The sequence below is a fragment of the Myotis yumanensis genome, unplaced genomic scaffold (assembly GCF_028538775.1).
Source record: "Myotis yumanensis isolate MYYU_CA2020_CCGP unplaced genomic scaffold, mMyoYum1.0.hap1 SCAF_16, whole genome shotgun sequence".
NCBI classification, from domain to species: domain Eukaryota; kingdom Metazoa; phylum Chordata; class Mammalia; order Chiroptera; family Vespertilionidae; genus Myotis; species Myotis yumanensis.
The window spans coordinates 20399548-20423724 of record NW_027223767.1 but is presented as its reverse complement, the minus strand read 5'-3'; the positions used below and the strand labels follow the sequence as shown (position 1 = coordinate 20423724).

General features: G+C 60.6%; 2 protein-coding genes across 8 annotated transcripts; one reads left to right on the top strand and one right to left on the bottom strand.

The window, feature by feature from the left end:
* Positions 1–746: 746 nt before the first annotated feature.
* Positions 747–15577, top strand: ANKRD13B (ankyrin repeat domain 13B). 3 transcript variants are annotated; one of them, XM_070395347.1, is made up of 15 exons: positions 747–917; positions 8750–8885; positions 8984–9108; positions 9203–9248; positions 9843–9986; positions 10074–10263; positions 10341–10407; positions 11528–11609; positions 12369–12433; positions 12662–12792; positions 12924–13081; positions 13207–13359; positions 13456–13619; positions 13696–13772; positions 14259–14571. In XM_070395347.1, exons 1-15 carry the CDS (start codon positions 798–800, stop codon positions 14473–14475), a joined length of 1875 nt encoding a protein of 624 aa, XP_070251448.1. In that variant the 5' UTR covers positions 747–797; the 3' UTR covers positions 14476–14571. The 3 variants fall into 3 exon arrangements, with proteins under 3 accessions (XP_070251448.1, XP_070251446.1, XP_070251447.1); XM_070395345.1 differs by having other exon boundaries at positions 13456–13772; positions 14259–15577; XM_070395346.1 differs by having other exon boundaries at positions 13456–13772; positions 14218–14571.
* Positions 15578–15808: 231 nt separating this feature from the next.
* Positions 15809–23487, bottom strand: CORO6 (coronin 6). Of its 5 annotated transcripts, XM_070395352.1 has the most exons (12): positions 23254–23487; positions 21797–22057; positions 20307–20429; positions 19739–19868; positions 19454–19635; positions 18772–18891; positions 18285–18404; positions 17743–17847; positions 17504–17649; positions 17133–17190; positions 16795–17025; positions 15809–16690 (listed from the first exon to the last, which is right to left on the bottom strand). In XM_070395352.1, the coding sequence occupies exons 2-12, from the start codon at positions 21992–21994 to the stop codon at positions 16568–16570; spliced, it is 1536 nt and encodes a 511-aa protein (XP_070251453.1). In that variant the 5' UTR covers positions 21995–22057; positions 23254–23487; the 3' UTR covers positions 15809–16567. The 5 variants fall into 5 exon arrangements, with proteins under 5 accessions (XP_070251453.1, XP_070251452.1, XP_070251450.1 ...); XM_070395351.1 differs by lacking the exon at positions 18772–18891 and having other exon boundaries at positions 15809–16687; positions 23254–23485; XM_070395349.1 differs by lacking the exon at positions 18772–18891 and having other exon boundaries at positions 23254–23484.
* Between the last annotated feature and the right edge of the window lie 690 nt (positions 23488–24177).

Sequence of the window (24177 nt, the reverse complement as noted above, 5' to 3'; positions counted from 1 at the left end):
CTTCCCGCGCCCCCAAAGCTGAAGCGAGGCCTGTATCCCTTCCCCTCCCCATCAAAAGGCAAAATGCCAGTGGGTGGGGTTGCGTCCCAGCCCACCTGGCGTCAGGACGCTGCCTCCGCTCCGGCCAGGCCCGGCTCCTTCCCCACGGTTTCATGGGATGAGGGGGAGACCGTGCGGGACGCCCCCGGCCACTCGCCACCCCCAGTTCCACCAGCTGGACTACAAGCCCCATCATGCCGCGGGGCCGAGCTATAACCAGCCTTGCCTGGAGCACCCAGGTCCCCTCCCCTCTCCCCTGCATCCCCGCATCCCTCGCCAGCCGCTCCGGCAGAGGGCCGGGCTATGCGGCTGCGGGAAGCCGGGGGCTGTGGGCGCGCGTCCCGGCGGCGGCGGCGGCGGCGTCCCCGGGGCCCCGCGCCCTGTGCGCCCCCGCGCACGCGGCGGGAGCCTGCACCCTCAGCCCAGCGGCGTCTTTGTGTGCGGGGGTGCGGGAGACAAGGCGCGAGTCCGCGCCACGGGAGCCCGCTCCCTCTCCCTCTCCCTCTCCCTCTCCGGGCGGGTGGGGGCCTCTCCGCGCCGCCCCCCGCCGCCGCCGCCTCGCGAGGACGCCCGCGGCCCGCGCCGCTCGCCTCGCGCCCGGCGCGCCGCCTCCGCCCGCCGGCGCCGCTCGCACATGCCCGAGCCGCAGCCTCGCGAGCAGGCAGCGCCGGCCCCCCGCCCCGCGGCCCCACGCCCCGGCTCCGGCGCCGTCCCTCCTCCCGGGCCGGGCGCCGCGGCCCCGGCATGAGGAGCGGGCGATGATCCCCGCCGCCGCCGCCGCCGCCACCAGGAAGGGGCCCGAGGGCAGGTACCCGCTGCACTACCTGGTGTGGCACAACCGCCACCGCGAGCTGGAGAAGGAGGTCCGCGCGGGCCAGGTGAGCGCGCCGTCGGGGCGCGGCGGGGACCCCGCGGCTGGGCACGCCCGCCCGCCCGGCGTGGGGAGGGGGCGCGGCGCGTGCTGTCCCGCCTCCCCGGCGAGTTTGCAGAGCCTCTTTGTTCACGCCGCGGCGTCTGTGCTCGCTGCCCGGGAGGGAGTGGTGGGTGCAGCCCCTCGCCCGCTCCCCTCCGGCGGGGACGGGCGCCCCACACGTGTCCCGGACCTGCCCAGACCGGGGTGGGGGACACTGTGCTCCTCCTTCGCCGAGGCAGGGGGGGCTTCGGGGAGGGGCTGCCGGCTCGGTCTGAGAGCCATGTGGTGGGAGAATCCGCCCCATTCAGACACCTCCCGGGTGAGTGTGCGGAGGTGGGCAAGGCCGGGGGCGGGGAGGGGGGTCATACATCCGGATCAGAGAACAGGCTGCGTGACACTCCCTGCACCCCAGCCCCACCCAGTGCCCTCTGCCCTCACGGCGAGTGCTTATCTTTCCTCGGGCTGCGCAGAGCCCTGGGTCCCGCAGACCCCAGAAGCGGCTTGGTAATGGGGGGTGGAGAAAGGGACCCTCCTGGGGAAGCCCCGAGGGCCTTGCCCGGTGCTGAAAGGCGCGCTCCTGCCCGGGTACTGGGGCCTGGCTTCTGGGTTCTGAGGAAGCTGAGCCACCGGCCACAGGAATGATCGGAGGTTCTGCACACACAGCAGGCTCCCTGGTTCTTGCTAGTCGGTGAGAACAGATGGGTCAGCCAGCTTTTGCCGGACAGTGGCTTCCAAGAATCTGGGGTCTCCTGGTCATTCTTCAGGAGGGAGGCAGGCACAGGTCACACGTGGTCCCCAACTCCACCCTCGGCCCCCAGGCCACAGGTAGGCACTCTTGGCATGGCGGTCACCATCCACAGTGGGGAAGCAGGAGCCAGAGCTGGGCCCCGCCTGCCAGGGTTGCCTCCGGTTGAGGCGGACTTGGCTGCAGTCCTGGGGCTGTCGGCTGGGAGTGGTTTGCTCCGGAGTTGCCTCCTTGGAGGGTCCCTTCCTGAGTCGCAGGGAGTTCAGTCTGAACAGCTGTCTGCTTTCCAAGGGAGGAGGAGGGCATCACCAGACAGCGAAGCAGGGAGGGGTCAAAGTGTGTCTCTGAGGCTACCACTGAGCCCCCCGGCCAGCACAGCACCATCTCTGCATAGCAGTCCCAGGAAGGGTTGGCGTGACCTGAGCCTCCAAATGTCTGGGCTGGTTGGGTGTCCACTTCCATCCTCCCTCCGCTTACACAAGGATGCTCTAACTTGCTCCTCAGACCGTGCCTCTATTTGCCCATCACCACAGAAGTAGTTTTCAGCCAGAGGGGCCTGGAAAAGAAAGCCAGGTCAGAGTGGTAGGTCCTGGGGAGCGAGGTGAGCAGCCCTGCCCCCAGGGAGCCTCCATGCTGGTGATGCGAGTGTGAACGGGGAAGTGCAGTGCGAGTGCAGGGCCCTGAGACACAGACTGTCCAGTCTCTGGCTCTCCTCTGCCTCTGTCCCCCGAGGACAAAAGAAGACAAGTCTCCGGCAGAGGTTACAAATGGAGGGACTGAAGATTGAGCGGAGAGGAACTTCCTGGTGGGGTGGTTGAGGGATGGTGGGTTGAAGGGTTGTTAGACAGAGGCTGGTGGCTGAATCTCCAGAATCCCTCAGTCACATCCTTTGCTGGAGAGGTAGGCGGCCTTTTTCTTGCAGAGATTGGAGAGAGGCAAAGTGCCCCAGGGGAAAAGGCTCTTTCACCCGGCCTCTCGGCCTTTCTGATGGTGCGGGGTGAGGCTGGGGTGGGACCTGCTGCAGGTAGGGGTGGTTTGGGGCTGCTGTGCCTGTTCCTCGTTCCCTCCTCTCAGGCGGCCACAGAAACCAGGCACCAGGCACACCCCATCCCCACTCTCCCACTGCCCCACCCCCACCTGCCCTGGGGAGTTAGTGTCTCCTGGAAATGGACACCACTTGATCTGATCCAGGCCAGGGGGAATATAGGGCACTGGTTGAGGTTAACCCTTGTTCACCCACAAGGGAGTCAGGCCAGTCTCTCCTTGGCTCTGCGCATGCCGAGAAGGGGGTGCCAGTCAGTCTGAGAGGGAGAGGCCCCTGGCTGTATCTTATCTTCAGGACTGACCCAGAATGACCCTTGCATCCACATGCGCCTGCTCAGTCCCCAGGGCCTCAGGCTCCCAGGGAGAGCTGAAGGTGCCCAACCTACCATTTCCTGCAGAGGGTGGGCCTGGGGGCAGCCACCCAGCATCATGAAACCACCACAGACTCCTGGTATTCCAGCTGGGAGTCCCTGGCCTCTGGTTCTCCTGGCACAGACTGTCACAGAAAACAGCCAGGCATTCCTCTAGCACAGCATCTGGGTTTCCCTGGTCGTCGCCTGGCATAGCTGCCTCTTCTTCACTCCAAGAAAGCCCCGCAGAGGCCCTCCCGTGGGCAGGCTTGGCAATGCCGTCTGCCCGAAGAGGGGGATGGGATGGCAGGCTCATGGGCTTTGCTCAGTGCCCACCCCCAACTCTTTTGGGGGCTGGAAGCAGGAAGTGGTAGGGAGATGGGAGGTGCTGAGAGGGTGTTTTTTGGTGAAGGGAAGGGTCCATGACCACCCCTAGCTGGCACCCAGCAGTACATGGCTGCTGGGTGCCCTGTTTCCCGCTTTGCATATGTCCTGCCAGGTTGGGAGGGGGCTGGGGTGTGCCAGTTCCCTCTTGGCTGGCAAAGTCCTGAGGTTGGCACAGCCAGCTGGCCATGGCCCTGGTTCTGGAGTCACAAGTCTCTGATGTTCCCTGGGGGTGGGAGGGGGAGGCTAGAGTGTGTAGCTCCCTGTGGGAGGGCCGAAGGGAGCAGGATTCCTCCCCTGGCAACAGGCACTCTGGGGAGGGCCAGACTGTGATTCTAGGGAAACATCTTCCTTCCTGGGGCTGCCCCCACCACGGTCTTCCTTCCTGCGTTCCCCCACTCATCCTTCTGACCTGGAGGCGGGCGAGATGGGATTGTGGGGCCCCTGGATGCTCAGACAGAGGCTGCCCCACCCAAGGTACCTATTGTGCTCACCAAAGTGAGCAGTTCAGGTGTGGGCCGTCACCACAGCTGGTGAGTTGGGAAGCTCAGGGGAGAGAGCCACAAACCCCAGAAACCAAAAATCAATGTGTCTGGGTTGAGGGGAGGGGCTGCGTAGGGCAGGATGGAGGAGGCAGGGTGAAGGGAGAGTTCACAGATGCCACCCCCACCTGCTCAACCCAGCTGGAGGCAGCATCCTGCCTCCCTCCCCCTTGAGTGACTCAGGCATAGCTGTCCCTACACCGAATGGTCCGGTGGGAGAACGGAGAAGCAATGACCACACCGGACTCCAGCTGTCCCCCTGGGGCTGGAGGAGGGAGGGGGCCAGGGAAAAGAGACAAAGACTGCGCAGGCAAGGCCTCACCCACTGGGCCCGTCTCCCTGCTTCTCCAGCACCTGTGCTTAGTCTATGCATTTGGAGTGTCCTTGTAAGATGTCACCTAACAAAAGGATTCTGCTAATGCTAACCAAGTTTGAAAATACACCCTGCTGGTGCGTGTGGGTGTGAGGGGTGTGCATGTGCTAATAAGCTGGCAGCCGTGTGTGTTACACATGAGTAGACACCTGTAGAGCCAGAGGGCAGCTGGCACGCATGTGCTTGCACACTTTGGGTGCACACATACTGTGAGCGTGGAGGCAGGAGTATGAGAGTGTATCCTTGTGGTACGTGCACGTGTGTGTGCCTGAGGGGGGACCTTTCAGGAGTGGGAGTCCTGGCTCTTAAGCTGGAGAGACCCCTGCGTTTGCCTCCAGCTGAGGCCTGCTGGCTTTCAGAGTTTCCATTCTCTTGGTGGGGAGCGCCGGGTGTTGGGTTTCATGGGAAACCTTTTCATTCCAGCAATTAAATAGCTTCAGGGCTTTGCCGAGGATATTAATGAATTCTCCCACCTGGGGCCGGGGCAAGGTGCCACTTGCACTGTAGGCTCTGCTTTGAGCAGGTGGGGGAGCTGCTTTGGGGCTTGGTTGGTTGGGTATATGCAGGGTCCTTGGAAAACAGCTGTGCCCTGGGGACCTGAGGAGGGTGTGGGTAGGTCTCTTGAGGAGTGGGAGTGAGGAGGGGCACCCCTGCCCTGCAGGCAGTGCCAGCCACTCCCTGGAGCCTGGAACTGAGGTACCTGAGGGGGCAGGTGGCAGGCAGCTTCTGGAGCCCTGGGGCTGGGCTGGGTGCCCTGCCAGCTCCCTGGGGCCTTGTTAGCAGCAGCATCTGGGGCAGGGCTGGTGAGACGGCTCAGCTGCAGCCCCACGGGAAGGCCTCCTGACTGCCCCAGCCAGCTCAGGCTCTGTGGGTCTTCCCCCGTCCCACCCCAGGGCTCAGGATCCTACCCAGGGCGGGGCCCTGAGGGTCCCAGCCCAACCCATGCTCACCTTCCCCTGTGGGGAGCTGGTGTGGAGGGGCAGCAGGAGGGCTACTCACATTTCTAAGTCACAGCTCAGAGGGCCACAGGGGCCAGGTACACTTTTTTGAGGCTCCTGGTATCCTTGAAAATGAGGAAATGCCAACACAAGGTTATAAAAATAATATACATAATTTAAAGTGCTTTCTTTTTGACAAAGGAGTTCATATCCGTGTTTTAAAATATTTAACTGTCGATAGAAGGCTTCTAATGAAAAGCCGCGGTCCTCACTCCGCCTCGCCCCACCTCCCATCTCATTCCCCAGAGGCGACTACTCTGAACTCTAGAATTGTGTTTTTTAACCTCCATAGTTATCCATAGCATACTTGTACAACTGTTCCGTGGTTCATCAGTTTTACACTTATTGCCTTCCCCTCCCCCTGTCCCTCATATATAGTTACCTGTGTATTTGTTGCGCACGTATTTATTAAGCGCCAGTTATGTGCCAGGCGCTGCCTGGAACTGGGCATCCAGCATTGAACAGAAGCGAGAGGGACACTCCCTTTGGGGGGCTGACAGTTCAGGTCAGGGAGACCATGAAAACAAACAAACAAGCGATTTAATGTGGAAAGAGAACTAACGCAAGGTAAGGGTCAATTGCTAGACAGACGGCACCTGTCATTTAAGATGGGCTGTTGGCGCAGACCTTTCTAAGGAGGTGACATTTGAGCAGCGACCGGAGTGAAGTGGCTCTCCTGGGCGCCAGGAGAAGATGGCTGCAGCGAAGGCCAGTGTGTGGGAGTGGAGTTCGGAGGAGAGGCCGGGAGCATATGAGTTCAAGTCCAGGGCTATTGGACGGGAAGCCAGGGACAGGTTTTGAGCAAAAGGACCTGGGGAACATTTCAAGAGATTACGGTAGCTGCTCTCGGTGGGCCATGTGGGGACCAGACCTAAGGAAGAAGTCAGGAGAGGAGTGAAGAGACCAGTGAGGAGGCATCTAGGCCACCAGGTGAGAGAGGGGACGCCCAAGGCAGGATGGCAGCCTGAGGGGATGGCACTGAGAAGACCCTGGGCCTGTTTTGAAGGTGGAGCCTATACGGTCAGATGGATTGGATATGAACGGTGAGAGAAAAGGAAGAGATAAAGAGAGTTTGGGAGTTTTTTAACCTGGAAAGGGAGTGAATGAGGCACTGTTTCCTGTGATGGGAGAACTGGGGCAGGTGCAGCTGTCCAGGAATGGCTGACCTGAAGGAAGCCAGGGAGAGAAGAGAGGTCGTGGGAGGTCACGATGTCCCGTTCTGGTTTTTGAGTACAATGATCTTTTCCTATTTCTCTGAGGATGCAAATTGCTGTTTTCCTCCAAAAAAGTTTTCTTCCGTTTCCTGCATTGACAGTGTTTCCTCTGGGTTTTTAAAATCCATTTGCCTATTTGGGGTCTCTTTTATGTCGGCAGCTTTCCTCAAATGTCCAGTCATCCCTGGCTGTGGGGGCATATTTAAGAATAGGGCGTCCTGGCCGGGTGGCGCAGTTGGTTAGAACGTCATCCCAATACACCAAGGTTGTGGGTTCGATCCCCGGTCAGGGCACATACAAGAAACAACCAATGAATGCATAAATAAGTGGAACAACAAGTCCATGTTTCTCTCTCTCTTAAATCCATTTTTTTAAAAAAGAAGAATGGGGCTGTGGAGCTTACTGATGCATGGGTGCTGCTGTCAGGGGATGGGGTGGCAAGCTGGCCTGCTTACTGCAGGGTCCCCAAATGTCTGTACTCAGAGGCCTTTGGTGTCTCCAGCTTCTCTGTTCTCCTGCTAGGGGTGGGATGGGGCCATCTGGCTGCCAGTGGGTGGGGACCTGAGGCAGGGATGGGCCTGTGCTCTCACTGCTCACTCCATGACCTCATCTTCAGGCCAATGTCCCTGAGTCCAGTGCAGCTCAGGCTCAGTTTCCACAGAGAATAACCCCCTGGCGTCCTGTGCAGGGGAAAGGGGCATCTCCCCGCATAAGGTTGGAGAGGGGGCCAAGGGTTCTGAGTTTCTTTTTTTAAATTTAAATATATTTTATTGATTTTTTACAGAGAGGAAGGGAGAGGGATAGAGAGTTAGAAACATCGATGACAGAAAAACATCGATCAGCTGCCTCGTGCACACTCCCCACTGGGGATGTGCCTGCAACCAAGGTACATGCCCTTGACCGGAATCGAACCTGGGACCTTTGAGTCTGCAGACTGACGCTCTATCCAGAGCCAAACCGGTTAGGGCGGATTCTGAGTTTTGTTTTTTTTTTTTAAATATATTTTATTGATTTTTTTACAGAGAGGAAGGGAGAGAGATAGAGAGCTAGAAACATCGATGAGAGAGAAACATCAATCAGCTGTCTCCTGCACACCCCCCACTGGGGATGTGCCCGCAACCAAGGTACATGCCCTTGACCGGAATTGAACCCGGGACCTTTCAGTCCGCAGGTTGACGCTCTATCCACTGAGCCAAACCGGTTTCGGCGGATTCTGAGTTTTAATCAGCCCCGTGTTTCCCTCTGAGCCTCGCTCCCACATCTGCCTGTTCTATACCTTTCAAGAGCTCCAGGGGGTGATCTGACTTGTTACTTGCCGAGGCTCCCACGTCAGTAATGCCCCAGCCACTTTCCGTGTTCTAAAGATGTGTTAAAATCTCTCACCTGCTGACATCTCTTTATTCTTGTGGGTTTTAAATATTTTATTGACTTTCTTGTACTTAGTCACAAATTTACCATCTGAGGCAGCCTTCATTTCTTAGATGGAAGTTTCCATCTTGTATCATTTCCCTGCCACCTGGATAACTTTCTTTAACATTGCTCGAATGTCTTCTGGTGACACATTCTCTTAACTTTTGTTTGTTATGAAAAATCTTTATTTCCCCTTTATTTTTAAAGGATACTTTTTATAGGATATAGAATTCTAGTTAGACATTTCCCCCCTAGCACCTTAAAGAGTCCATACTATTGTCTTCCAGCTTGCATGGTTTCTCATGTGAAATATGCAAGGTTTCCTATGTTTGTTCTTCCATACATAGTGTGTCTCATTTTTCAAAATGCTTTTAGATTTCCCTTTAATATTTTCCTAGTTTTCAACATTTGCTTTTGATGGACCTTCGTGTAGTTTTCTCTCCCCCCGCCCCTTTTTGGTGTATTTTCCTTGGAATTCATTGCATTTTTTGATTCTGTGGATTTATCATTGTATTAGTTTCCACAGAAAATTACCACAAAGTGGATAAGTTAAGACAAAAATTTATTCTCACCTTGGCTGGTGTGGCTCTGTTGGGCCTGGTCCCACGCACCGAAAGGTTGCTGGTTCAGTTCCTGGTCAGGCACATGCCCAGTGTGCGGGCTCCATCCCTGGTCGGGGGCGTGCTTTGTTCTCACATCGGGAGTGACCAGGGCTTCGTCTTCTCCTCCTCCTCCAGGTGGACATCGAGCAACTGGATCCCCGTGGGCGGACTCCCCTGCACCTGGCCACCACCCTGGGGCACCTCGAGTGTGCCCGTGTGCTCCTGGCACATGGTGCAGACGTGGGCAGGGAGAACCGCAGCGGCTGGACAGGTGGGCACCCTTGCCAACCCCAGCCCCCCAGCCAGGGTTTCCCCGGCACCCGATCCTCACCTGCCCGGTGACACTGCCGGTGCCTCCCCCTCCCCCAGTGCTTCAGGAGGCGGTGAGTACCCGGGACCTGGAGCTGGTACAGCTGGTGCTGCGGTACCGGGACTACCAGCGGGTGGTGAAGCGGCTGGCGGGCATCCCCGTGCTCCTGGAGAAGCTACGCAAGGTGAGGGCCAGCCTCTCAGCCTTCCCCCTGGAGCCCTGCAGCCCTGGAGCCCTGTCTGTGGCACTGACTTCGCCACTCTCCTTTCATCCTCCAGGCCCAGGACTTCTACGTGGAGATGAAGTGGGAATTCACGAGCTGGGGTAAGAGGCGCTGATGCGGGTCTCTCGGGACCTCAGGGCTTTTGCACTTGCTGCTCCCCTGCCTCCCGCGCCCTTCCCACAGCTCTTACTGTAGCTCCTCATCTCTCGGCTCTCAGCTCAGTGCCACCAGCCAGGCCTTCACACGCTGCCTCAGACACTGTCTCAACCCTGTTATTATTATTTCCTTCTCTTTGCAATGATTTGCTCATTTGTTTGTTACCTGTCACCCCTCGCTTGAAGGTAAGCTCCAGGAGGGCAGGGCTCCTGTCTTGTTCAGTGTTGTGTCCCCAGTGACCGGAATAGTGCCTGGCACCCAGTAGGTGTTTAATAAACATTTGTGGGAAGACTGCGTGAAAGATGGAGTGAATGAGGGAACAGATGGCAGGTATTAGGGACTGGGTGGTAGCTGTCACATGCCTGTCATCTGAGTGGCTGTGGTTTATGTGGTGTGTGGGGGGTCGGGGTGGGGGAGCAGTTTATCTCCTATCAGTTCCTTATCCTTTCCTGGCCACACCTGACGCCCATGCCCTGAGGTGGCCCACGTTGGGAGGGTCTGGCAAATCGAAGCCACCTGTGACCTTCCCTTCCACCTAGTGCCCCTGGTGTCCAAGATCTGCCCCAGTGACACCTACAGAGTGTGGAAGAGCGGGCAGAACCTGCGGGTAGACACCACACTCCTGGGCTTCGACCATATGACATGGCAGCGAGGGAACCGCAGCTTCGTCTTCAGGGGCCAAGGTCAGGCAGCAGGAGGTGGGGCAGGTTGGGGAGGCCGGAGACGGCTCCATGCTGCCCCTTACCTCCGTGCTGTTCCCTGGCTGGCAGATACCAGTGCCGTGGTCATGGAGATCGACCATGACCGCCGGGTAGTGTACACGGAGACGCTGGCGCTGGCCGGGCAGGACCGCGAGCTGCTGCTGGCCGCTGCTCAGCCCACGGAGGAGCAGGTGCTGAGCCGGCTCACTGCGCCTGTTGTCACCACACAGCTTGACACCAAGAACATCTCCTTTGAGAGGTGAGTGGGCATGGCCTCGATGGCCGGGAGCCAGCCTGGTGGGCTGCCTGCTCACCTGGACCACTCTGATCCCTCAGGAACAAGACGGGCATCCTGGGCTGGCGCAGCGAGAAGACTGAAGTGGTGAATGGGTACGAAGCCAAGGTGAGGCCATAGCTCCCCGGTGCCAGACCCCGCCACACTCCTGCCTACAGGGAGCTGGGCTGGGGTTTCCTGAACACCTTCTCTCAGCCTTGGGGGTGCAGAAGCCGTGCAGCACTGAGGGCAGGGCACTAGAGTAAGAGGCAGCTGATGAGAATGGTCAGGGCTTATTGAGCACTTATTATATTCATGTTCAAGGCACCGTTCTGACACTATATATATTATATTCATGTTCAAGGCACCGTTCTGACACTATATATATATATATATATATATATATATATATATACACACACACACACACACACACACCCATACAGCGTACATATCACACAGACATACACACATGTGCTCATTTAATCCTCATAACAATCCTTTCAGGTTAGTACTACCATTAATCCCCTTTTACAGATGTTTATTGAATCCCTTCCATGGTTCAATAATCTTCACAACAACTCCATGAAGTAGGATCTTGGCCCATTTTATGAGGAGGAAAAGGAGGCTTGGGGTGGTTGAATGACCTGCACAAGGTCGCATAACTATAAGTGTCAGCTGAGGTTCAGACCCTGGCACCTACAAAGCCAGGCCTATACCTTTAAGAAGACTGTGTCGGTCACTCTGGGACCCCACAGCACCCACCAGGCCACATGGTGCCACCGCTGAGTGGAGGGACTGGCAGGTGCCGCAGGGCTTGTATTTTCCTCCCGGGAGCCTCCTGGGTTCCGTAGGCTGGTCAGAGTCTCTGTGTTTTGTTCCCACAGCCCTGTGCTCCCCGCACCAAGGCATGTCCCTGTCACACTGTAACTGTCCATTCTCTTGTCTCTCCAACTTAACTGTGAGCCTCAGGAGGGCAGGGGTGTCTGCCTGTGCTGTTCACCACTGTATCCTGATGCCCGCCTCAGTGCCCAGCACATAGAGACTCCTCACAAATGTTTGCTGAATGAGTAAGAGAATGAATTAATGATGTCATAGAGTTACTTGCTCAAGGGCCTGGAGATAGGAACAAACAGCTCCCCTGTCTCCTGCCCCAGACCCTTCCTTGTGGGAAGAGTTGAGGAAGCCCTTGGGAGCCAGGAGCAGGGAGACAGAGCTGTCTTTGAGCCCTTACTTCATCTTTCCCCAGGTATATGGGGCATCCAATGTGGAACTCATCACCCGGACACGGACAGAGCATCTTTCAGAACAGCACAAGGGCAAGGTCAAAGGTAATGAGGCAGAGGCACCTGGGGGGCTGTGAGGAACCAGCTTCCACGTGAACACCTCCATCAGCATCCCTCTGACGTCCTTGCAAAAGCCAGGATAGTCTATTCAGGCAGATGGGTTTCAACTCAAGGGCCACATCCTCACGGCTGGTGGTGGCTGCCTGGAGTGCTGCCAAGATGCTTCCAGGGCAACAGTTGGTTGGGCTCAGTGGGAAGGGGCCGATGACCACTGTCGGCGTTGGGTTTGGGAAGGGAGAGAAGGGTCATGTCTGCTCTTTGTTGGCCCTTCTGGCCTGGTGAGACATAGCCTAGGCAGAAAGTCAGGGGCCCTGCACTGATTCTCTGTGCCCGTTGATACTACACCTGACTTTCTGGGCATCACTTACTGTGTCTAAAGCAGAGAGACATAATTCCTACCTCACAGGGGAACAAATGAACATGGAAGTGCCTGAAAGAAAACACATACATGCGCACGTATATTCCAAAACTCTTCACCAAAGCAGGTACTTTTTGTCCAGTGTCATCAACTTGGAGAGCGACCCTGGAAGTTTACCCTGAGCCCGAGGCCTACGTTCTATGCCAGCTAGGCTAATAGTGGCCCTGGCCCCGCCCCCCGCGTCTCTGCCCCGTCAGGTGAAGGTGCCTGGATGGTGGTGTGGATAAGCAGCTGCCCCGCCCCCAGGAACCAGCCTCCCGCCTCGGACTTGGGTGCCGTTACTTCTGAGGGCTGCAGTGTCCTCCAAGATGCCACATTTCTTACAGGCTGCAAGACACCGCTGCAGTCCTTCCTGGGAATTGCTGAGCAGCACGGGGGCCCCCAAAATGGGGTGAGTGTGGGCCAGGGGTGCCCCTTGGTGGGAAGGTATGGATGTGGCTCAGGAGAAGGCCTGGAAGGTGTCCTGCTTAGCGTGCCTACGAGGACCTCTTTTCCACGGTGCCCAAGACCGTGCCAGCTCCACAGTGGCAGTGGGGATGGCTCTGGGCCTGTCATACACATGGCTGGCCTGGCATCAGAGGCTGCGGAGGGCTCATGGGCCCCTCCCCCTGCGGTACAGACCCTGATCACCCAGACTCTGAGCCGAGCCAACCCCACTGCCATCACCGCAGAAGAGTACTTCAACCCCAACTTTGAGCTTGGCAACCGTGACATGGGCCGCCCCATGGAACTGACCACCAAGACACAGAAGTGAGGCCCCTGCTGGTGCTCGGGAGGGGTGGGCAGGGCAGGACGGCCCGGGAGGAGGGGCAGGGGCTCCAGAAGGTTCTGGGAGCATCACTCCTACAATGTCCCTCACCCCTTGGGATCCTGGGGGGCAGGTTCAAGGCCAAGCTGTGGCTTTGTGAGGAGCATCCCCTGTCCCTGTGTGAGCAGGTAGCTCCCATCATCGACCTCATGGCTGTTAGCAATGCGCTTTTCGCCAAGCTCCGGGATTTCATTACCCTGCGCCTGCCTCCTGGCTTCCCTGTCAAGATTGGTGAGCCCCCATTCCCACTTCCCCGTGGCTGCTGTTGTGGGGCTGGGAGGGTTTAGATGAGGGAGAGTGGGGGTCTACGGTGTGAGGGGGTGGGTGGTGGCACCTGATGGTTTCCTCACCCTCAGAAATCCCGATCTTCCACATCCTCAACGCCCGCATCACCTTCGGGAACCTCAACGGCTGTGACGAGCCCGTGCCTTTGGTGCGAGGCAGCCCCAGCAGCGAGACCCCTTCCCCTGGCAGCGACTCCTCCAGCGTCAGTAGCTCCAGTTCCACAAGTGAGCCCTGCCCCCTCTGAGCTCGCTCGCCCAGCCCCCTCTCCAGAGCCCTCGTCCCCTTCCTGGGGAGCCACTCTGACCTCGGCCTGCCCGCAGCCTCCTGCCGTGGATGCGAGATCTCTCCCACCTTGTTCGAGGCCCCGCGGGGCTACAGCGTGCTGGGTGGCCAGCGGGAGGCCGCAACCCACGACGATGACGACGACCTGTTGCAGTTTGCCATCCAGCAGAGCCTGCTTGAGGCAGGCAGTGAGTATGACCAGGTTCGTCCCCTTGGACGCACGGGGCCACCTGACTGCGGTGCCGCTATAGCCAACTGGCCCCGCCCTCTCCCTCCAGGTCACTATCTGGGAGGCGCTAACCAACAGCAAGCCAGGCACTCACCCCGTGTCCTGCGAGGGTCGCCGACAGGACAGGTCAGTGGCCACCAGGATTGGGAGATGCCCACCCCCCCACGCACAACACACCCCAAGACCCTGTCACAGGGGGTGAGGACACAGCCCACTGAACAGCCCTGCTGGCCCAGAGGAACTGTGGTCCCCTCACCAGGGACCTACCGGAATCAAGATGGTTTCTACCATAGCCTTTTCTGGCTCAGGGGGTGGGTGAGCAGTACTCCTAAAGTGGCCGGTGTGGGGCCAGGCCTCATGGCCTCCAGACCCTCACCAGGCCGGGTGTCGGGGCCAGGGTTCTAGAAGATGCCCACGTGCGCTAGCTGCTGCCCCCTGGGAGGACGGGCTTTGTAGGGACTGGGATCTGCCACACCGGGTGGGAGCCAGGGAGGTGAGCAGGACTGAGGGCGGCAGGACTGCTCGGTCCTGGGGCCTCCACGCTGGCTCCCGCCCTGCTCATCACCCGCAGTTGCACCCGGAGCCCTGGATGTGTCGTCCTTGCCCCCCCAGGAGCAACCCGCCCACCCCACAGCACCAGCCCGCCACCCCCACAGCGGTGCCCAGCCCTCGGCCCAGCCCTGGCAGCCACGTGTTCCGGAGCTACGACGAGCAGCTGCGGCTGGCCATGGAGCTGTCCGCGCAGGAGCAGGAGGAGCGGCGGCGACGGGCGCGCCAGGAGGAGGAGGAACTGGAGCGGATCCTGAGGCTCTCACTGACCGAGCAGTAGTGCCACTGTCCGGCCTCCGGCCACGCCACGTGAGCCCCACCAGAGCGAGACTCCCTGGCCCAGGCACAGGCGCTGTGGCTGGAGACCAGAGCCCCGCCTTGGGGGCGTAGGGATGCACCAGGCACCAGACCAGGAGGGGGTCAGCATGGCCAGGCCAGGAGGCAGCTGGCTCGGCCTGGTCCCCCTGCTTTGCTGTAACTGACCCTCAGCCCTCTCCCCTGTCCAAGGGCAGAGCCAGGCGGTCCTGAGTGGGAGACCAGTCCTCAGAAGAGCAGTGTCCCCCAGCCCTGCTCCTGGCTGGCCCTACTTCCTGCTCACTAACCCCACCCCCGGACACTGCCTGTGAAGCCTTTGCATTTCCGCTCTTCACCCCTGGGGGCAGCTGAGCTCCCCAAGTGCTGTGTTGCTGCTTTGTTCCAGACGCAAACCAGCACGTCTAGGGCCCAGCCCCTCCCCCACTCCAGCATTTCAGCGTCAAGTGCACTTAGCGGGGTGCCCAGCTCCTCCAGCCCCCACACCCCTCCCAGGTCTCAGGGTGGTCCCAGCTTCAATTTGGGCAGCCAGAGGTTGGAGACCCCTTCCCCAAGACATTTTTTTTGTGATCAGGGAGGGTGCCCGAGGTGGCCCCCCACACCTGGGCTTGCCTGGCTCCCACATGCTGTTCTGGCAAATGGGGGGCATACTGGGTTGGGGGCAAGCTCTAGGCCCTACACTAGACTGATGCAGAGGGGCTGCCCGAGGCCCAGGCACCACCACCCACCCCGTCCCACCAGCTGCTGCTAGCCCTCCGTGGTTGTGCGTCCCACTTGCCCCCTCCCAGGGGCTGATTCTAAAACCCTTCATCCGATGGTGCTAACCCCCGGCTCTCCCCGCCCACCCCACCCACCAAGAGAAGCACAGACCCTGCCAGGGGCAGGGGCCCATGGCACACCCTGACCCAGGTTCTCTCTGACGGGCCTTCCGGGCTCAGCCGGGAGGTTCAGAAGGGACACAAAAGGGATGGAAGGAAAGAACAAAGAGAAACGGTTCCTCTTACCCCCTCCCTGATGCCAGGGGCACCAGACTGATTGTGAGGCACAAATTAAAGAGGCTTCAAACCTGAGGCTTTCCCTATCTGCCTTTACTGGGGAGGAACGCCCCGCCCGCCTGCGGCCTGGGGTTCCTTCTGAACTTCGGTGTAGGGAGGGCTCTGAGGGAAGAGGGCGCCTGGTGGATCCTGAGCTCATTTGTCAGGGTCTCGGGGAGCCTGGGGGTAGCATTTGTAGAGGCTGGGAGGCTCGTTCCGCGCACACACACACACACACACACACACGCCCACGCAGGAGGCACAGACTGAACACTTAGTAAAAGATTTCATTCCGCATGACTTGTTTTCCTCCTAGAGCCGGGGCCACACAAAGGGCTGGGGGCAGTGTGTGTGAGGGGGGCGCAGAGGGCTGGGGGTGAACCTGCTTCCTCGGGCGAGTGCTGCTCGCCCTCCCCCTCGAGGAAGCCGCCCTGCCCCGTGGGCAGGAAGGGAGAGCGCCCTCTGCTGGGCGCAGCCAGCGGCCCAGCCCCACAGACAACGGGTTGTCCGCGTCTGTAGAACTGGGGCGGCCTCGGCTGCTTTACCTCTCGTGGGTGGAGTCGTGTGACCTGGTCAGAGGGCGTGGCCTGTAACTTCCCAGCCAGTGCAGGGCCACCGGTCGGTTCGCCACCCCTTGGAGATCAAGCCCAAGCTCCCCGTCTCCCTAAGCATCTCGCTAACAACTAGGCACTTCCTCCGCCCTGAGCGCGGGACAGAGCGGACGCCGTCTGGCCGCGCAGCACCGTGGCGGAGGCCCCGGCCCCCGGCCTCCCGAGGCCAGCTCCTGCCGGGTCCCGGGTGAGGCGCGCGGCGTGGGTGCCCGAGGGGTGTGGTGCCCGACGGACGCTCGTCTCCCTGAGGCTCCATTGTCCAGGCTTCCCGCGGGGGAAGGCGTTCCATTCCCAGTCCCGTACCCAGCCCAGAGGCGGGGTCCCCGGTTGCAGACCCGAAGCCTGGGCAGGCCAAGCCCTTGCGCCCGCCCGGCCGGCCTCACCCTCCAGGTTCGGAGCCGTCGGGAGCGCTGCGCTAGTCCGTGCCGTCCACCAGCTCGCACAGCATGTTCTCCAGCGCCGTGATGCGCTGCTCCTGGGCCTGCACCTGCTCGCGCAGGGCCTTGATCTGCTCCAGCAGCGTCTCCAGCGTGTTCTGCTGCGGGGCGCGGAGGATAGGAGGCGGCTTGGCCGGGGAGAGGGGGGCGGGGGGGTGGGTACGAACGTGTAGACTGGGTCTGGGTGGGGGCGAGTGGATCTTACCGATAAGGGGGCGTCGCTGGCTGACTGGCTGCGGCGGGGGCCGGAGGGCGGGCGCGCATCCAGGATGTTGCGCTTGGTGACTCGGAGCTCACGGTGCTTGGGGGGGACGTACCCATCCCTCAGCGAGATGAGCACGGGCTCCGCGTCCTGGCCCGACAGCCACTCGTCCGCTTCTAGTGCCGGCTCGGGTCCCGGCGTGTCTGGATACAGGTCGTCCTGGAACAAGTCTGACTGCGGGGTGATGGGGGGCGGGGGAGGGAGGGACAGGGGGGGGAAGGTTAGCAGGTGCCGGGCCTGCTCCGCTCCCGTCCACCTTGGAGCCCTGCCCAGCCCCTCACCTTGCGGGGCACAGTCATGATGATGGGTTCACACTTCCTTTCGTGCAGCTTGTAGAACCTGTAAGGGAGGGGGCTCAGCACCCCTGCAGGCTCCCCCCGGGGAAGGGGTTAGAGGCCGGCACTTGCGCAGCGCCTGCCAGGCGCTGCCCTTTAAGCACATGGTTAGTCCCGCTGGGAAATGCCTGATGGGGTGTCGGTCATCATCTTACAGATGAGGACACGGTTCAGAGGCTGTTGAGCTAGTTAGAGCTGGGGCTGGCGCTGGCAACAGCTGGTTTGACACCCCCCGCCCCCGCTTTCCCAAAGATCACACTATTGGGGACGCCCCCGTGTCTCCCCACGGGAAGTGAGCGCAGGGGGAGGCTGCTGACCGGGCGATCTCGCATTTGCTGACGTCCAGCCCCCGCTTGGGCATGAACCCCATGCCCCGCTGCGGCTCCTTGCTGCTGAACGTGTTCAGGTAGTGCACGAAGGGTGGCTCGTCGGTGATCTCAAAGTACCGAATGCTGCTGTCGCCCTGCAAAGCCAGCTGGTTCAGAGACACCCCGGACAGGCGCCCCCCACCCCCTCGCCGCCCGCCCCGGTCTCCCCGCCTGCCCGGCGCGAGCACCTTGCCACACAGGTAGACGATGCTGGAGTCGGCATCGTAGAAGGGCAGGAGGACCCCGTTGCTCGTGTCCATCTCCTGCAGCGCCACTGGCTCCACGAAGTTGTTCTGCCCAAGCATAGGAGGCGTGAGCAGCCCTGTCCCGTCTTCTGCGCGGCTCCTGGATCCCCTGAAGCCCCGGGAGGCTTCCTGCCGCCCCCAACCCCAGGCGCTCCCACCGCAGTTCCGGTGAACCGAGTGGCAGGCCCCGCCCCGGGACACGCCACTCCCAGGCCCCTGCACACAGGCCCCTCAGGGCAGCATGCAGTCACCGCAAACCACCCCCAGGGACTCGGCATCACCAGTTGGGGGCGCCAGCGTGGGCTCCTGCAGGCGACGCAGCAAAACTGGGCGGAGGGGTGGCTGTGCGGGTGGCAGGCGCTGCAAAGAGGGCAGCAGCCCCCAGCCCTGTCCAGGTGGGCATGCCCTGCGGGTGGGGGACGCCTGGCCCCTCTCCCGTGATGCCAGTCCCCGGGGCACACACCCCACGCTTCCAGCTGCGTTACCGGGTCCCACAGGCCCAGCTCTCGCTGGCTCATGCGGGTGAAGCCCGTGGTGAAGATATGACCCTGGCGCGTGAAGATGGCCCGCATGGGCCTCATCCCCTCGTGGGCCGCAAACCTCTCCTGGGGGCAGGGGAAAACAGGGAGAGGCGTCACCCAGCTGCCTGCCCTGGGGATGCTGGAGGGCCCAGCAACCTGCTGGCGGACTTACGGGGGCGGAGACAAAAAGGGGCCTAAGTACTCAGCTTCCGGGCCCTAACTGTCCCGGGCCGGGGGCGCGTCTGGGCCTTGGGAGACCTGAAGGCGTGCGTCTCAGCGGATGACGAGCCCTTAAGCGCTCTCCGAGGCTGATCCCTAGAGCAGGGGGGTGTCTGCCGGTTTCCCGGGGACGCGGCGAGGCTGCTCCAGAAGGCGCCCTCTTGGGCGCCGGCCGCGCTCCGGGCTGACCTAGCGAAGTCGCGAGCGCACGCCCCGGCGCAGCCTGGCCTACCGGGTCCCAGAGCGCGAGTTGTCGCTCACTCATCCTGCTGAAGCCGGTGCTGAGTAGCTTCCCGTCTGCGGTGAAGACGGCCCGCATCGGGCGGGCGCCCTCGTGAGGCCGGGCTCGCTCCTGCTCGCGGGGTTAGTGGGTTAGAGGGCCCGCCGGCCGCGCGCACTGGGCGCAGACATACATGCACGTGCCCCACGCGCCCCGCGTTAGTCTGAGGCTGGTGAGGCAGGTGCCAGCCGCCGCCCTCCCAGGGCACCAAGGTGAGACCAGCTGCGCGCGAGGACTGCCACCCCCCCCCCCCCCCTCCGGGTCAACTAGGGGGGAAAGGGCCGGGCCTTGAGCCAGTGTCAGGCCCTGGGCCCTGGAAGATGGCTCTGGCTGCCAGCTGAGAGGAGAGGGGTCCGGAGCCCAGGCTTCATGCAGGTTCTAATGGGAGGATGGTTTGCAGCTCCTCCCCTGCTCCTCTGAGCTCCTGAGATGGAGGGGAGGGAAGGGAAGAGGAATAGGGCAGGGAGCTGTGGCTGCAGACACTGGGAGGTGGTGGTGGGTGGAAGCACTGGCCTCTGCGGTTGGGATCGGGGAGGTGAGAGCTGGGACCAGGGGCTCAGAGGATCTCAGGTACAGGGGCCTGACGGTTGGCTCCTGGGGTGGGGGCTGGGGAGTGGCCAGGTCAGGCACTCACCGCCACCACCTGGCCCTTGCGGGGGTCGACAATGCGCAGGGTCTTATCCTTGCAGGTGGTGGCCAGCAGGCTGCCGTTGCTGTTCCAGCACACGCTGTGGATGATGTCCGGGTGCATGTCGTCCAGGCTCAGGAGCACCTCCCCGGTGCCCACGTTCCAGATGATGATCACATTGTCACCACCTGCCCAGAGTGGCCAGTCACCATCACCTGGGCCCTGCCTTTGCCAACCCCCCCCCCCCCCCCCCAAGAGCTACAGTAGGGATCCCTCGCTAGGCCCCCAGACCTGCACTGAGCAGGACATTCCGGGCAGTGGGGTGCCAGGAGAGGATGCCCACGCGCTTGGAATGGCCTTCTAGTGTGATGATGGGCTCTGTAATGTTGCGCATAGGGGTATAGTCTGGAATCTGCCACACCTGGGGAGGAGGAAAAGGCAGAGGGTGGGTAGGATGAGGAGCTACTTCGTCCCTCAGCTCCTCCCTTACTTCCTCTCCCTGCCCCTCCAAGCCTACTGGGGTCAAATGTAGGGCAAGATGTGATGGTGCCTGCCTGGGTCAGAGGCGGCTGGGAGCCAGGAGGGGCACTGCCAGCTCCCCAGAGATCTTCATCACCCCAGCAGGGAGACTTCAGAGCAGTAACTCCCTACTCTTCGCCCCCAAATTGGCCATGGTTATTATTAGTCCTAAGCAGTGCATCCTGGGAGGGAGTGGGCATGTAGCTAAAGATAGCCTGGGAGCTGGGTAGGACAGGGCCCTGGGACCCAGCACCTCCCTCAGCACCTTCTCTAGAACAGGTGAGGCAGCCCCAGCTGCTTCCCCTGCCCAACGACCCGGCGGCTTCCAACTGGCTCCTACCATGATGGTGGTGTCATCTGAGGCACTGGCGATGACGTTGTCATTGTGTGGGCACCAGTCGATGTCCAGCACAGGGGCAGTGTGCCCAGTGACCAGTGGGTAGTTCTTATCCACTCGTCCTGTCTGGAGGGGTGAGAGAGAGAGAGATGTGGGCCACTCTCCTGTGTGATTTTGGGGGGCGGGCAGGGGACCTGTTTACATCTCAAGTCTCTATCATTCATTTTCTCTTTGCAGACCCCTCTCTACACCTCCAATCTCATTCAGCCTACTTCCTGTACTTCGGTGAAGGCAGACAGAGTTGAAGTCATTTAATATCAGGGACTCAGACACAGAGAGGTCAGGTGACTTAACCAATGACACACAAGATACTGGTAGAGCCAAGATCTGAACTCTGAGTCCAGTGTTCTTCCAAAACGCCTGCTTGGAGGCTGTTCTTGAGCCTGTTCCCCCAGTTGGGATGTCTGTGGGGAGCCCCTGGTGGAAGAGGTGAAGGTGAGATAGTACATAGTGTAGCACCTGACACCCTTGGCAGATTCCCACCTTGTCACTGGTTTACTTTGGAACCACAAGCAGCAGGCACTCCTGGTGCCTGTTATGCTCCAACCTGAGCTGGGACCCATCTATTTTTGGTCTTTACGGGCTGTTCGTGGGGGCTCTGAAGCCGTTGCTGGGCTGGCATGGGCCCAGATGGTGGGGGAGAAGGGTGGCTGTATGGCACTGGAATGACAGTAGTAACTGGGGGAGGAGGTGGCTCCAGCTGAAATTTGAGCCCTGGGGATGGTGTCCTTGTATGGTGTCTGCATTGTCCTGGAGTGAGTCATTGGCTATTGTCAGGTCTTCCTGCCACCTGTGGGGCCTCCCCTAACAAGGTGTAGGGGCGGAATCCAGGTCAAGGTCATGCTTGGGGTGGAGAAGGCAGAGGGGCTTCAGGCTACTCAGCAAAGGCGGTGGTCATTACCTGGGTCAGGGAGCAGGGCTCTGGGCTTCTGTGTCATGACCCCCTGACCTCTGTTCTCATGCACCTCTCTGTAGGAACCAGAGTGGGGAGGTGGCCAGGGACTCTGGGGAGCCCGGCTCTGTCCTCAGTGTGAAGCGGTGGGGTGTGATAGCCAAATGGTTATCCTGGACTGGGGAGAAAGGTCCTCACACCCAAAACATGAGGGGGTGCGGCATTAGGAGAGAGAGGAAGAGAATCTGGCCAGGCCGATTCCACGGCTTCCCAACTATCTCCCTCACCCACTCCTGGTCCCAGCTGGGACCGGGGTGCTGGGCTGTGAGTGGGTACAGGCCACTGTGAAGCTGCTGCTTTGGGAGGGGAAAGGAGCCTCCTAAGTGGCCTGTGAGGGCTTGGGCAACAGGGAGCTGCCAACCCAAACAAACAGCCCCCCTGACGGAGGGAGGGAACTAGGTGAGAACAGAGGCTGCTGCCAGGAGTGCCCAGGGGCCACAGCCAGTGTTCTCCCGCCAGCTTCCTTCTCCTCATCCCTCACCTTGGCCAGAGGCAGGACGATGAAGGCACCTCCGCCTCCCGCCTCCACAATAATGGCCAGGAATTTGGGGTTGACGGCGCAGAAGGAGCTGTCCCATGTGACCTTGGACACACGGATGTCCTCGTAGGCCTGGTCGGCCTTTGCCGCCTGCCCAAACACGTGGCGAAACTTGCTCTGCCGAACCACGCGCCGGCTCATGGCTGGGGGCAGAGATGGAGGATCTCAGTGCCCAGAAACGCCTTCGGTCCTTAGTCCTGTGAACTGTGGGAGGCAGGAAGAGAGAGAGAGAGTGTGTGTGTGTGTGAGAGAGAGGGTTGGGGGTGGGGTTAGGGTAGCAAGTGAAAAGGCTTATCTGGCCAGGAGTTGGGTATAAATTAATTCGGAGTCTGGTCCTAGAAGCAGGGAGCTTTCTTCAAGGTGATGAAAGTATGAGACGGTTCTTTGCCACCTCTCAAGTGGGGCTTAATGCAAGGGGCTAGGATTTGGGTGGGCCTGACTTCTCAGAGACCCAGACTGAGGGGGCACTGGGCCCAAAAGCTTCCTGGAAGGTGAAGTGGTTTGGAGAGGAGCCTCAAGGCCAGGCTGCCCTCCCACTGCCAGCCGTGGGTGAGCATCTCCTCACAGAATTGGTTTATCTGCCAGAGGCACCTGGTCCAGAATCAGAGGCCTTGGCCCTTGGATCCTGGCTAAAGCTGGCCGTGGGGCTGGAACGGCAGCCCCCCACGGCCCTCATCTCTGGCACAGGTCAGGCAGAGGGTTTGTAATTTTCTAAAAATGTGCCAAGGAGGAGTTCCTCCTGTCACCTAACCCGACTCCTTCCTGCTGCTGTTTTCATCCATCTCCTCCATGTTGTTTTCGGGGACATGGTGCAAGGTGGGTCATCCTCCTTCCACTCCGCTCTGCACTGCCTCCTCCCAAAGGCCCTCGCGGTGGTTCTGCCTTTTGCCTCCCATCCTGTCCGTCCTGCTTCTCCTCTGAGTCCCGACTCCTCCTAAACTCTCCTGGGGGTGGGGTGCTCCACCCCAGGGCCAGGGCCAGATTTGCAGGAGCGGGAGGCCGAGGTGCCTTTTCTCCAGCCGGGGCCTGTCCTACGCTCTTCCCCAGGGGCACAAGGAGCTCTTCCAAAGCCCAGCCACCGACTCCTGTCCCCTAACCACCCCGGCATCCCTGTGCCCTTCAGGCTGCTTCTGCAGCCCGGGGCCTAAGGCCTGGACTTCCCGAACCCTCCTTGGGCCTCCTGCCCCAGCACCGCGTTCTTGTGAGACTAGGTGTCTGCACCCTTTGGGCTCCGGCCGCTGCCCGTCCAAATATAGACACCAAGTCTGCCCCACCCGGGCGATTTTGGCGGCACGGGGGGAGGGGGGCGCAATCCTGTGCCCCCTCCAGAGATCCTGCCTGCTCGGCTGTCTGCGGTGGGGGGGGGGGGGGGGGGTGGCGGGGGCAGGGAACGGGGATACCTGGTCCTGGGCGGGCCGAGGGCGCTCACGCAGCGACTCCTCTGCGGAGGGAGCTGGGGGCGCGCTGGCTCCGAGGTAGGCGGCCGGGCCGGAAGGAACTGCCGCTCCGGGTGTCCGCGGCGTCTGGGCCCGGGTGTGGGGCTGCGCGCTCCAGCCGCTGCGTGCGGCTCTCCGGGGCCGGGCGCCACTGCAGTCCCAGCTGCTGCTGCCATCAACCTGCGAAGGCGGAGCCCAGGCGGAGGGCGGGACCAGAGGTGCCCCGCCCCATCCCGCGGCGGGAAAGTTGAACTCTGTGGCCTCAGAAAAGCGTCAAAAGTAATCGTTTTGGCTCAGTGGATAGAGCCTCGGCCTGTGGACTAAAGGGTCCCAGGTTCAATTCCAGACAAGGGCACAAGCCGGGGTTGCAGGCTCGATCCCCCCCCAGTGGGGGGCGTGCAAGAGGCAGCCAATCAATGATTCTCTATCCTTCTCCTTTCCTCTCTAAAATCAATAAAAATATTTTTTTAAAAAAAGTAATCATAGGGGTGTGTGCGGGGTGTGGGGTGTGCGCACTCCTTACCCGCCCTCGGTTCCTACCGGGTGTGATGGGCGCTGAGAGGGGCGATGGACGTGGAGGGGGCGCGCTCCTCTCAGAGCCAGCGGCCTGGCAAGATCAGGTGCCTTCGCGCCTCATTCTTGCTGCAATCACACTCCCAGTTTAGCCCGGGGTGGGGGTGGGGGTGTGGGGGAAACAAGGACAAGGCAGGGGGGCTGCACCTCCAGACCCTCTTTCGGAGGGGTCCCGGAAGATGCTCTGGGGGAGAAAAGTGAATGCGCCCTGACACCCTGGGAACGCCAGTTCAAAGGGAAGCGGCTGTAACAGGTCTTCAGCCAAGTTATTTTTTTTTAAGTTACTTATGTATGGATTTATTTTGAATCCTCAAC

Bases quoted from the DNA above. Each gene is read 5' to 3' on its own strand.
- ANKRD13B (XM_070395345.1), top strand. From the start codon at position 798: ATGATCCCCGCCGCCGCCGCCGCCGCCACCAGGAAGGGGCCCGAGGGC. The intron at 8,886-8,983 runs GTGGGCACCCTT...CCCCTCCCCCAG, and splicing joins GAACCGCAGCGGCTGGACAG to TGCTTCAGGAGGCGGTGAGT. The intron at 12,434-12,661 runs GTGAGTGTGGGC...CCTGCGGTACAG, and splicing joins ACGGGGGCCCCCAAAATGGG to ACCCTGATCACCCAGACTCT.
- CORO6 (XM_070395352.1), bottom strand. From the start codon at position 21,994: ATGAGCCGGCGCGTGGTTCGGCAGAGCAAGTTTCGCCACGTGTTTGGG. The intron at 17,848-18,284 runs GTAACGCAGCTG...ATGCTTGGGCAG, and splicing joins AGCTGGGCCTGTGGGACCCG to AACAACTTCGTGGAGCCAGT. The intron at 17,650-17,742 runs GTGCTCGCGCCG...CTGGCTTTGCAG, and splicing joins TCGTCTACCTGTGTGGCAAG to GGCGACAGCAGCATTCGGTA.